The sequence below is a fragment of the Osmia lignaria genome, chromosome 7, assembly GCF_051020975.1.
Source record: "Osmia lignaria lignaria isolate PbOS001 chromosome 7, iyOsmLign1, whole genome shotgun sequence".
In the NCBI taxonomy this organism is placed as follows: Eukaryota; Metazoa; Arthropoda; class Insecta; order Hymenoptera; family Megachilidae; genus Osmia; species Osmia lignaria.
In genome coordinates, this window is record NC_135038.1 from 7,410,108 (window position 1) to 7,423,925 (window position 13,818).

The 13,818-nt window shown below is 33.1% G+C and overlaps 1 protein-coding gene and 1 long non-coding RNA gene across 5 annotated transcripts in view; one reads left to right on the forward strand and one right to left on the reverse strand.

Annotated features, from left to right (window-relative positions):
* LOC143305472 (uncharacterized) overlaps positions 1-13,818 on the reverse strand; it is a 217,725-nt gene that overhangs the window by 37,515 nt on the left and 166,392 nt on the right. For all 4 annotated transcript variants that reach the window (XR_013062436.1, XR_013062437.1, XR_013062435.1 and 1 more), the window contains one exon: positions 5,846-5,993. This is a non-coding gene — a long non-coding RNA (uncharacterized LOC143305472). The remainder of the gene's footprint in view (positions 1-5,845; positions 5,994-13,818) is intronic.
* Positions 1-13,818, forward strand: part of LOC117604447 (lachesin) — a 66,848-nt gene that overhangs the window by 11,547 nt on the left and 41,483 nt on the right. The window contains exon 2 of the mRNA XM_034324509.2: positions 12,397-12,488. Within this exon, the coding sequence (XP_034180400.1) occupies positions 12,419-12,488 (70 nt within the window). The 5' untranslated portion in view covers positions 12,397-12,418. The remainder of the gene's footprint in view (positions 1-12,396; positions 12,489-13,818) is intronic.

The following is a 13,818-nucleotide window of genomic DNA, read 5'->3' on the forward strand; positions in this document are numbered from 1 at the left end:
GGAATTCTTTTTTAAATATATCATTCACTTTCTTTTTTCGATCAAATGATTTTTTCTCTTACATTATTACTTTTTATAATCAATTTCATTTCGTTTTAAGAAGTCCTATTTATGCATAGGACAGTATGAATTACAAGGAATTTTTAATAAATTTATTTTAGATCGAATAGAAATGAATTTTAATTAAATTAAAAATTTTTAACTTGGAATTCATTCAAAAGATTTTATGTACAGCATACGAAAATCATGAATAATGAATTTCTATATCGAAATCTTAATATAATTTACAGGAAATAACAGTGGTTGGTTATTTCGTGGAAAGTGTGCTACTATGAATACCCGCGTTAAAAAAAAAGAAACACCGTTTGAAAGAAACTCCCCCAGAAATGCTTTCATGAGATATTACTCCGGGCAAAAAAATATAAACTTCGCATTGCGAACATTTATCCTGAAATACGACCTCATTGCTTGGTTAAAGACTGAAAGTAGAAATGTTACGTGCATCCTCTCATATGAGTATCTGAACAATAAAAAACAATACTACAGTTTGTATTTAGCATGAAGAAAGTTTTTCTTGTTTCAACCAGAAAAGGTGAAACAACATAATAACGAATGAGAATAAAGATTTTTCAATAAATTTCTGAATATTATGGCAAATAGTAATTGATCATTTGACACTTGATTATTATTCATATGTTATTTACTGAAGAATTTTTGAACGTGAAATTTCAGTTTTATTGAAATTAAAATAAGGTAAATTAACAAAAGAAGCGTAGAGGTTTAATACAGATCCTGTCTTTGGAATATGAATTATTATGACAGATTTACAATACCGAATCAATTGATCGAATAATAATTGCTAAGAACTATGAAGCACAAGAATCAGGAAATAAATTTCGACGAACGAATCTCACGTACCATCGTCACTCCAAAATTATTCGATTCTTATGAAGCACGTGCGAATACTTGGTAATTCGATTCTCTTTGCATCAATACCGGTATTGATTGCATCCTTCTGCCATGTATCTTGACGGATACGATAATCGCTGCAAAACGATTTCTATTCAAATCAGAAGCTCGTCAATTTTTATGCCATTGAGATTTTTAAACTCTTCTAAAATTATTTAAAGTGTGCAATCAAAATGAATAAAATTGAAGACAGAGTGACAATTGAAAGAATCGAGAAAAATTAGGAACATTTTATACTAAAAATAATTCTTCAGTTTACTATCAAATTAAAATATCCTAATTTGAGATAATTAGAAATATTAATTAGGAACATTCATACTAGATATACAAAGTTACAAAATTTTTATGAAAATAATAGACAAGATTTCTTAAAAATAAGAATACTACCCAACGTGGTAATCAAATTATAATTATGAAAAATTCCAAAAACAATAATTCTGTAAAATTACCTATAACAATGTCTAATAAATTTCTCAAATGTCCATAAGCTTCGATAGAATAACGAAAGGGTTAAAAATCCAGAAAATGTAAAGACGTGACACTACAACCAGGTAATCTGAATTTCCATTTAACAACGTTGAAAGAACATGTACGGGAACGAGTCCCGTAGCGAAATCAATTAGGATCGTCCAGATTCCCAGTGGGAGGTGGCGGTATCAAAAACAAGGACACGCCAGATTGGAAGCTCGCATCGTTGGCGAAGGTAAGGAATCCTGGCAAGATTTATGAACAGGAGGCGAGAGCCTGGTGCTTTGACTTCGACGTGAGCCAAATCTATAGAGGACGCTTCGGTGTCGGCGTAGTTCGCTCCAGCAAACCCAACGAGAACTTAAGGATGGGAATATATCTGACGTTTCGAGATATATATCGGACGGTTAGATCTCCTCGGTCTGTACTCTGATTTATTTTCCGCCAGCGAGCTGGTACCCGGTCTACAATTTCGAAAAGTCAGCAGACTACGGGCGTGTTCCCGTGTACACCAGATTCCCCAGAATTTCCCTGGATCCTGCTGGCTCCGAGATAAACACCTCTTGTCTCGCCAACTTCCACTGTGATGACAGACAGCTATATACTTAACTCGCGTTTATCCACCTCCAGGAGAATATTAAGTTTTTCTTTCGTCATGTTTCACGTGTTTCCATTAGGGTCGTTTCAATTTTCTTCCGTTTCTATTCAAGAATTTATTTATTTACTTAGAGTCTCATTTCTGGCTTAGGGTAGTTAGTTGGGGAGTGCCAAGCGTCCTAATTTTATTAGAAATCATTTTTGTTGAGAAGAGGAACCTAAATATTTTAGAGAATCAGACTACCATCTTGATCCCTTAATTTTCAATTTATTACATTAACGATTTAAGAAAAAAACATGAATTTAAAGGAAGATCTTATTAATTTGATTATTATTCAGAAATGACTCTAATTAATAAAATCAATCACAATAGGAATCTTCTTCAAATATGCACAATCTCCAAATAATTACACGAACCAACTGACATCATTTCACCACAAATATTGAATTAATATCACCACCCACGCCTATTAACCTCCATTGTAAATACCAGCTGACGTAACTACCTTGTACATTTTAACTATTATTGCTTTCACTACCTAATTATATTCTCCACTAGCACAGTATATTTTATACCCAACCAAAATAATGTACAAATTCTAAGATACAAATTTTAAATTTCATTTCAAGGATTTCTTTTGGTATTCAAAAATTCAAATAGTCTGTATAAATATATACAAGCTCAACTCATGCCGTGTCAGCTTTCAGCGATCGCAATTAGATAAAACGTCCCGTAACGTTCCTGTTTTAATGGAAATGAAATAAAGAAATATAGGGAAAACATGCATCGCTAATGAAAATTCATTTTCATTAATTACCAGCGGTAAGCCCTTCACTGTATCATGGGAAAGGACAGATTTATCCTTTGTTTGGAAATGAAAAAAAAAAAAGAAATAAAAAAAAGGAAAGAAAGGTAGCAAACGATAAAACGCAAAAGGTTAAAAAGCGTCGCAATGATCCTGTTCCCTTGCTCCCCTTGGATAAACATGTATTACTTCCGGCTCCTTTTGCGGCTTGTAACCCAATGTTTCCACAATTTTTTCGCTTTTCCGTGTCGCTGATGATCAAACGATCCACCATAAAACTCTCCGCGTGTGTTTCGAGTTTGCAGCGCGGTGTACTTTCCACGGACTTACACCGTCGGGAAAACCAACAGAATTGCCGGAGTTGCACGGGATACGCTGCTCTCAAGGGCTTGAAATTTTAAATAAACAACAGCCACCCAAGTTTCACCTATGCAATCTGTGCAGCGATACTTGGGCTGAGTAGTTGTTGAAATCGGATGAGCTTACCGGAAACGTTATTTCATGCACGCGTTGTTTCATAACTTTGCCGGGATGGAAATATTGTTTCTCTGAATTATTTATCGGATCATTACAGAGATCTTTGTATACTTTCACGCAGATTTACTCTGGTGCGGCGAGAATGTATTTTCAAAACGATTAGAGATATGAGGTTTGGAATCATAGATTTTCTAATCAATCTTTAAATTTCCAAACGGAGCTTGCGATGAAAAGTGGGTTAACCGCGAACGTGAATTATTGAGAAAAATCCAGGTTTCACCGAAACGTCCTAACTTCATTACCCGTTTTCCAGCACGCCACTTTCAGGCGAAATAAAAAAAAAATACCTTTCTCATTTCCAGCACTCAATATAAAAAATGTCACCCAACCGTTGCGCCCGAAAAAAAACGGCATCTAAATTCTACATTTCACTCGGTCCCGCAACGAGACACGCGCGGGCCACGAGTTTTCGAAAACTCTTCGGGAAAAATCGTGACAACTGCCACTGGCGTAACTAGGATTTTTGTCTAAGATTTGCTAAGTCTTTTAATTTCTAATATAATTTTTTATTTTACTAAAATTCTACGAGTTGAAAAATTTATTCTAATAATTTATAATTAAAAAGAGGTCGATTGAATATTTTTTGGGGTGCCAGGTTCACTCTGAGCCTTTCCTAGTTACGCCAATGCATCGGAGGGCGCCGAGGGTGCAACGCGACGGTGTTGACTTTCCCAGCCAAAGGGGTAAGAAAAAGACGGACAAACGAGAGAATCAGAGAGCAAAGCACGCGGACAAAGTCCGGAAAAGTTTTTACGATCGAACACGACTTCCTTCGAAACCTAGGCCCAAGCTCCATTATGAGAATGCGATCCCAACCGCGTTTGTTTTCGCAATCCTCTCTCTGTTCTCTCGGAATCCCTTGCTTCTTCGGCTTTATCCTCTTCGCAGTTGTTTGTTCGTGAAATTTATAAACCGTCCACAACGTCCACGAGTTTCTTTAATTTCCCGCTACGTTAATCAATCGATCATTATAGCGAAGGGATCATTAGTCAAGAACGTCAAAGACAAGTCTGACCCTAAGACGACTTATTCTCCCGCGAAACGTCGTACGATGGATGCTTCTAAAAAAGAATAAAGGGAAGATCGACGATTTTTCTTTCTCGTTACGAGGATTTAATGATGAGAATGAAGGCGGGTTCGCTTGTTTGCAGACCGGGTTTCGATTTACATGATCGCCATTCATTTTTGGCATTTTCTTTGTAAAATGATCCTTAACCCTTTCCTTATTACGAGGGACTGTGATCATGCGATGCGGAAGGATCATGTTCCGGAAGTTTGAAAATAATTTTGGTATTAATAAAATATTGCATCGAAGAAAATTTTTTAAAAAGTGTTAATTTGATCAACAAAGGGATAAACAATTTTGTTTATAGATATGTGAAACTGTGTATTTCGCTACTATTAAAATATCAAAAGACTAAAAGATGTAAAATAATATTTGCAGAAGCAAATTTAAGAAAAATTAAGGCAATAAGGAATAATTTAAATAAATTAGTTATTTAAATTTTCAAGCTTCTTTAAAATCATGAATAATAATAATAAGTAATTTAACTTGTTCTAAAATGAATCCTAACGAGTATCATAAATTATAGAGAAAATTCCTATTTGTTTCTATTTAAAACGCAGTGTCTACAAATCTTTGAAATTCCTCCAGCCAGATTTTCCTTGATCCAACTTATGTCTCCCCTGGAACGGTGCAACTGTTGTTTGACCTATTTTTCTCCAGGGACAACATAAATCAAAGTAATAATTTCAAGTACCTCAGATTGTACGTTCGCAAACATTTACTTTGCTAAGCACAATTCCACTTAAAGCATCGAATATTAGAACTTGCAAATTTAATAAATCAAAAATACTAATTGCAGCTATTACCAATTTGCAATAAAATAATAAAATAAGCGAACTATAAATCTGATCTTAACAATTGTTTATAACAAAAAAAAAGTTATTATACCCCCACAACGGAGATTGTTAAACCCCACACTTATTTAATTAATTTATTGCATTAAACTGGGAACCCAAATGGTACAATTCCTATTTATAAAAAAAATCTTGGAATTTGTTTTTCTAAACTATTATCCTAATTTGCTAATTGCAATGGCACTATATTTTGAAAATTGTCTAAGACAGATGAATTGAGTGCTGGAAGGAAACACGTTAATTTCCTTTTTCTAAATTTCTTGCATCATTAAATGTTTAAAGAATAGTCTTAGTAAAAGAGCTCATTTCCAAACACTCTCAATCAACGATGTTCATCAATTTCCAATCAAGCAGCATCCCCCTCGATTAAGAAGTAAAAATAGGGGGAGGTATTCGCACACGAAGGCATCGTTGTTTCGCGAACGAGAAAAGCGCGGAGGATCGGCAAGAAGCTGCTTTTATCAGCGCTATGAACATCTACGGGCTGAGATACTAGCCTTTCGTAATACCGTGGATGATCGTCGTTATTCTTTTTATCGTGGACTTACCGTGGCGGGATCGAAACGAGCCAACAAGCGAGGGGTAGAGTCGCTGACAATAGCAAAGAGAAGCGGAACCACGGCCATCCTGTCCACCATTCAGCCTGTCGTTCGTTCCATCTCCTTCCATCGCAGAGGCTTGACCACGTGGCAATTGCTGAAAAACAGAAAACAAAGAAAAGTTAGATCAACGTTTTCGTGCGGGAAACTTTCTTACTCGCACGCGATACCTTCATTTTAGAAAGTAACGAGTCTTTTCTTTTAGGAAAATGATAAAAACGTGTATATATTCCATGATTAGAGGAAAACTAAAAATGGAATTATTTCTTCAGAAAATTATTATTTATTTAATTTCTTTCTTTCTTGTTGCATCACTAATTAAAAGACACCCTCTATAAATGACAAGAATGAATGCGTGACGAAAACGAAGAAGGATCGAAATCCTAGGAAAAGGATCACGCGTCAGCCGGAAATATACATATTCCCCGGAACAAAACGGCATTAATTTTCCCGCAGGTACACAAACGGGCTGGGGGCTCTCTTAAAACATTTTCAAAGTTGGCCGGATTGTTCGCTGGGAGGCGTCCTCTCCTTTTCCGTCCGTCGTCAGCGCATAATGGCCAATTCCACCCTCATTTTTTTTTTAACCCTCCGCCGTATTCAGCACGACAATTCAGACGTCAAGGATGACGACGACGACCGACGGAGGATCTGTAATCGTAATTTGTTTGCAAGTGCTTTCACCGTGCCGCTTAACGTTATAAACGGTAGAAAGAAAAAAGGAAAGAAAGAGATGGACCGAGCCGAAAGAAGAAGAAAAGGCCAGGCCAGACGGTACAAGAAGACGCGTACATTGATACTTGGAGGGAACTTTTTTCTTCGCAACTTTTTCCTACTAATGAAAGAAGGAATCCAACGACCTGCTCGTAGATGGCGATCCCTAGATGATCAACTACGTCTGTGTTCTTCGAAAGCTTTCGAAAGAGATTAGGGATATTAAAATTATGCGATCGAATTATAATTGTTGGAACTTCAGCAATTAAAAAATTTTTTGTTAACGAGGTGTATGTGGATTAATGTCTTATGACTGATTTAATGTCAAACGGATTTGTAATGATCGTCGTTAGCTACAGTGGTTAAGCACATTTTGCAATTTAAAAAATTGCAATTATAAGTAAAATTATTAATTTAAAAATTGTGATTAGCGAAATGAAAGTGCAGTGTTGAATTATCTTTATCTAGAAACTAAAGGTGTAATGTTACAAATATTATTTATTAAATAAGTAATAAATATTTGGATTAATATTGTAATTTTAGGCATTCAGATTGGATTTTGTTATATTTTTTAGAATTGTTAATTTATGACATACACGACACGAGAGAAAGAAATTGCTTCAAAGCATATTTCTACTGAAGCTTAAATGTGAAATTAATGAAAGAAGAAAGACTATTTGATTAATTACCTTTATAGTATTATGGATTTCAAAATTTTAATTTCAGAAGTCGTAGATATTACAAGTTCTTTATCTTAACGAAATTATGACTAATTCACATGGTGTCAATAATTTCATTCAATATTCATCCATGAAACCTCGTAGAATTCTTTATAAATAATTAATCAAAAATCGAAATTGAAATAATTTGAGTCTAATATATTGATCGACAGAATAATTAAAACAGTCTTTATCAGAAGCTTTCTAAGGCGGTATAAATGAGTTAATTAATTGTTTTAAAATTCTTTGATATTCTGCTTTCCTTGTTCGATTCTTCAGCAATAAAGTAAAACGATCGATGTTTTAACAATCAACCAATTCTGCTGAACTTTCTCATTCAATCCAAGTTCGACGAAGTAAAAAAGGGAGCACGAGAGCAATAATCAGCAGCATCATTCGGTAAACTAACTGTAAAACTGGAGGGAAAGGAACTTCCATTACATAGCCGGTAAGCATGCTAAAAGTAATTAATTAACCTCTTTTTGTTCGCTGGGTCAATCTCCAGTGAAGTCGACTTGTTTGTTCAGCGGAAGTATGGTTAGATCGCGATTAATCTCATTACACATGGGTCACTAAACTTTTTGTCAAGTAATTGGGTTACCACTAGGCGTTACACGGTGTTGAATATTCAAGCGACTCGTGCAGAATGATGTCTACTAATAAGAAACGAGGTTTCTTAGACGATCAATAATCTATATTGAAGCACTTAACATTTTTCTATTTATTATTTTCAATTTTTAAATAAATAATAGATTTTTCCTTTCCAACGTTAATTGCATCATTTAATGACACTTGTAATTGCAGAAATATTTTTATTTTTAATTATTTAGAAATTAAATTAAATTAAGCTAAATTAATTATATGTATTTGACTATGTATAAAAGTAGCAAAAGATAAAATACCAATTTTATAATTTTCTGTGTTCCATCAAGTGTAAATAAATATAAAATTTATCATAGCATAAATTATTCTATTTTATTCCTTCACATTCCTATTACAGAATACAATTAATTCATTTAACAACACACTGCAATATTTAAAAAGACTTTAAAAAATCAAAGCTCTATTTAAAAAAAAGCTGTTAATTTTCTGAATTCAATATTTAATCTGATTATTAGCGACAAACGAAACAATGAAATTTATATGCAAACGAGAACGATGTATCAAACAGCTACGATTGAAAGCACTCATTTCAATTATTCCAATCGATTAAACGATTTTACCTCTCTTTTTCTCAGGAACTACTTCTCAGTCACAATGTGGTATTAATTTTCAAATAATGCAAGGACCATCCGATACCAATTAACGTCACTCCAATAGAACTGACAGAAGGCTTTTCTCTTTCCTTTCCATTTTATTCGTTTCGACATATTATAATACTCTTCAAAAGTCTGGACCAGCATTATGATTCGTTACTCTAATGAAAAATATCGACAACGTGAAATTCGAGATTTCACGAGAAAAAAAACAAAAAAAAAAAATCGAAAAACTGAATTTGAAGAACGATTATTTAAAAAAATATATAACTGCTCAATTATCGCGAAATTTTAAACTCGCTCATTAGTATTTTCCTTCACTGCATGAATCATAAGAATGTATTAATGGAGGAACACGGAAAGAACTTTATCTAATTTCCAGTAGAGCAATTTATTTTAAAATTTTCAACCGGCACATCGTTGAAAAATTAATAACGTCTTTCATAAAATATAGAATTCGAAATATCTCTTCAAGCAGTTTTTTCTCCTCACGTGAATCTTAGATCCTCTGTGATTTAATATTTGAAATTAGGAATTCGATGATCAATATTTGACCGTCAGATAAGTTTTCCATAAAAAATCGAGGAAAAAGAGAAAAGAATTTTTATGAAATCGTGTTTACAGTGCAAACGCGACGAAGAGAATTTAATTTTGTAAAAATGCTTATTTTTTACAAGGTACACCATAATTCTGTAATTTTATTTTTACACGTGTGAATTATAAGTGATATATTTTCAGAAAAACGAAAATTCTGCCTGATATATTCGATACTGTGGTTTCGATACAGAAATTGTGAAATATTCCAGCAATCTGCTTATGCCGCTTCAAGGGTTGTTGTGTATGACATAATTTAGGGTGTCGTGGTTTAAGGACACTTTAGAACAGCCCATACCAGGGGTGTACTTAATCATTTTTAATTCAGCCCACTAAATATACTGAAGCGAAATAATAAAGCGCACCAAGTGTACAATAAATTGCACCGACCAAGATAAACAACTACAGTTTTGGTATTCTTAAATTAATATTAAATCGCAAGCGTTGTACTAGAATGAAACTAGTGTTTATTTAAGGAATTAATTAATTAATCATTAGAAGTAATTTGAATCATAGACTGAATGATAAATATAACCAATAAATAAAATAAAGCAACAATGATTCAAACTTTTTCATAATCTTATTAGTATTCTGTTGGAATAATATTCCAAAGTTTTTCAATAAAATTTCAAAGCAGTGATTTAATAATGAAATGTTTCAATCTCATTAAATTAATGTTTAATACAACTTATGTACAAAGTATCCTTCCGTACATTGTTTCACTTCCGAGTTTATTGCTACGGTCCACCAGAATAACCGATAGCTTTGTAAAGATGGAAAAAGTTTTAAGAGAGTCCCCATCCCGTAACTTCTTCTGAAAGAGATTTAAAGAAAACAAACTTCAAAAGAACTTAACTGTTATAAACCTATTTTCAAGCTGTAAAATTACTCGTACCAAGAAACAAGAACCAAGAAAAATTTGTTCGAACAAACCTGTCCAATATTTACAAATACCGATAAAAGAAAAAAATCATTTTATAAAGATGAAAAATAAATTTTATTTTAAGTTTGAAATTTGAAAAATAATTATTCTAATCATTAAGAATTTTCCATTTTTATTTGAAGTATTTTCTTGAAGAAATAGAAAATTACAGGTACCATTAATTCTATAAAATATACTTTGGTCGAAGTGTTAAGAAGTTTAAGGAACGTAATTGAAGCAGCATTGTATACTCAACACTGTCCAAATATCCGTCGCGACGAGCAGCGTCGGTCGATCTTTAATTCGCGAAAATTTCAGTAACTCTTAAAATAGAAACACTGTTTGAAATTTCATTCGGGTCGAATATGGAATGAACGAACCGTCAGGCCAGCAAGGCTGACCTCTTGAAACGCGTTTCGACGATCCGTTAATTTAAGGAAATTTTCAAATAAAGTTCGCTCGTTCATCAAACCGTGCGAACAATCAGTCGTCTAGAAAGGAAATTCATCCTGCTCCCAGCCTCTGGGACATTGTATGTACTAAAGTTTCTACGAAACCAGACGCTATTGGTTAATCTTTAACTTGATCGTGTAAGGAAAAAGTTGTAACTGGATAACGATCTATTCGAGCAAAAATTAATTAGCGGAGGAACCTTCTTTAGAAATATATTATACCCAGGGAATAAATATAATTTTATACGGTAACAATTGAGTAATAAAGTGTTTTAGATACTTAGAAATAGCTGTAGAAGTTCAGAGTATTGAGGAAGCTTGATTTTATGTAAGCGTCTGACTAATCATTGACTTATACTACTGAATTCTCTCAGAAACTCTAATAACACGTCACTACAACATTCTCGATGGTATATTATTTTGTCACTTGATAAATTAACTATTAAAATCTGTATTATCAGGTAGATTAATTGTATGTTAATTTCATAATCCTTAAATTATTATATTATATTAATATTTATATAATGTATTAATTTATGTCTCGATAACTTGTCGATAAAAATTCATTAGACCTATTAATATTTTAATGTGTAGCGATTATTAAATCTTTCAGAATATCCCTTCATATTGATGGATTCTCAGCAAAATAATCGATTCAATGTACAATAACCTTCGTGTATAAACGTAATTGCTTCAGAGGCATTGTTTGCTGAGAGCTGGCTGTTCAGCAGACGCCAGCGTGTCGGCTTCTTGTTAGCCGAAATGCAAACCCAATATTACTATTCCTTGTGTAATCGATAAATGTATGATCACGCGTTCAATGGTATTATCACGAATTAGGAATATTATAAACCTAATTACGTTATCATTTGTAACAAATGGTTTTTTAATTAATCTATCGTGCATTGGAAAATTGATGACTTTTGATCACTTCTTGAAATTTCAAAATGAATTAGAAATAAAAATTTTAATTAAAATGAACCGACAACAAACTCATTATTAGTCATTAAAGTCTAATTACTTAAATGTTCTCACAGAATAAATGATTAATAATTAGATGAAGCGCCCCATATGTATAATTACTAAATTTTTTAAATTGATATCTTAATGCAATGCATTTTGAAGGATGGAAAAATCATTAATTTCTCAATGACATCTAATAATTAATATCACACTGATCGACTGCTAAAGACTTTAGCTTCTTCGCTGTTCCCTCGAGAAACTAATGAAGAGTAATAGCCCTTCGCTATATCCTTACAAAATAATCCTTTCCAGTGGGTGCTTCTTCGATTCGGTTTTCGGCTCCATCCGACCCAATCGAACCATATTACTATTACCCCAAACTTTTTATTTTATTCTTTCTTCCATTCATTTTTACCGAACCCTTATCGCTGCATTTCACAGAACACCGAAACAAATTGGAATTAAATTGAAGCAGATTGCGGATTTCCCGTCAGTATTTCGCGTTTGATCAGAGATATCATAGTTGGAATTCTAAAATTACCGAATCCTTGTTAATTAATGATACGTTACTAATTTTATTTAAATTCAGAAAGAAAATTCTGATACGTGTAATAACATTCGTAAGGATTCAAAGGATTACATTTTTGTATTAAATTTCTTAATTTTTAATACGATTTAAAAAATTTCTTTGATATATATAAAAAAAATGAATGTTCACAAAATTGTAAGAATCACAGAAGAAGAATGAAACTTTAATTATAATTTGAATACGTAAAGAAAGTTGAATGCTCTTTTCGCTAACGATACCGGAAAAAATTAATTATTCAAAATACCGTGTTGACTTTTTCATGGATTTAATTAACTTTTTCTATTGTTTTAGGTGGATCGATGACTGTGACAAAATGGTGGATCGGCAAAAAGCACTTCTAATGGTGTTGATAGCTCTTCTAATTTACCCAAACGACATTTTCGGTAAGTGTGTTTAACTTTTACAGAAATTAATACAGTAAAACCTCGATAAGTCGTCACTCAAGGGACCGAGAAATTTTGACGACTTAAACGGGTGACGAGGTTTTACTGTATATCTAATAAATACCGATAATTATATTTCACAAAGCTCCATATAAAAAAGATTTCATTTCAAATTTTACAAAAATTTCATTTCTGTTGTATTTGTACTTACAATTTCAAATACTATCCGCAATAACCCAAGTATTTCACTAAAAATATTATATTACTGGTAAAAATCAATTTCCGTTTATATTAACTTCTCAAATTTGCTTTTAACAAACAGAACAAATTTTAGTAGCAGAGTATGAATTACATGGTTGAAAATTAAACTAAAACAGGATGGAAATTCAATGGGGAACAAAAGGATCAATAATTAATCAAATTCATTCTGTGCCAATTTTTTTCATTTACATGACGCGAAATGAAAAGATTGAAAAAAAAAAAAAAAAAATTGTTCTTTACTTGGTACATTCGGCAACGCAGCAGCAGCCGGTTTTGAAAGCGTCAATTACCGAGGAAAGTTCTTTCCACGGGAATTTTAAAACCGACCAAGCCCGACGAATACCGCGAGTTATGATGCATCGCGATGCAATTTTGCAACTAAGCCGTTCACTTCACGACCACCTGTAAATACAATACCGGAACTAATCCGCTTTTGAAACGCACGCTGTCACCGACGATACACGCCGATATTGGCCTTACGATCTTTCCTACCCACCGTTGAAATATTACTTTTCCGCGAAATCCCGAACTTTACCGAAATGAAAAAGAAAACAGGACTCGTTAAAGCTTTACGCGGTCAACCGCGTGGAACATTTCTTCGTTTTGAGATCGAAAAATGTAAATCAATATTTATTTTTCAAGGAAGACACGATTACCTGTCGCTAATAAAATAATTTTCTCAATCACTCTACCATTTGAAATATTGAGATTAATTAAACAACTTAATAATTTGTTATTCCTGTTTAATTGGAATCAAATCGAATAGACTGAAAAGTACATTATCGTATTATCTGATAAGTTTTAAACAGCGTTATTCTGTTTGTTTAATATGCGAAATTCTGTTTTCAACAAAGGAACTGGAAGAGATTCAATGACGATTCCGCGGCGCGAAACAGCATTTAATTACAAATAACCATTCAACCATTGCTCGCATTGTCCCTTTTTGCAAATGAATATATTTCGCGCAAAAATGGTTTTCTATATTATTTACCAGCATAATGTAAAATCCATACGATAAAATGAGTACGTGCTCAATTTCTTTTGTATAAGAAAAAATAACTATTGTTAT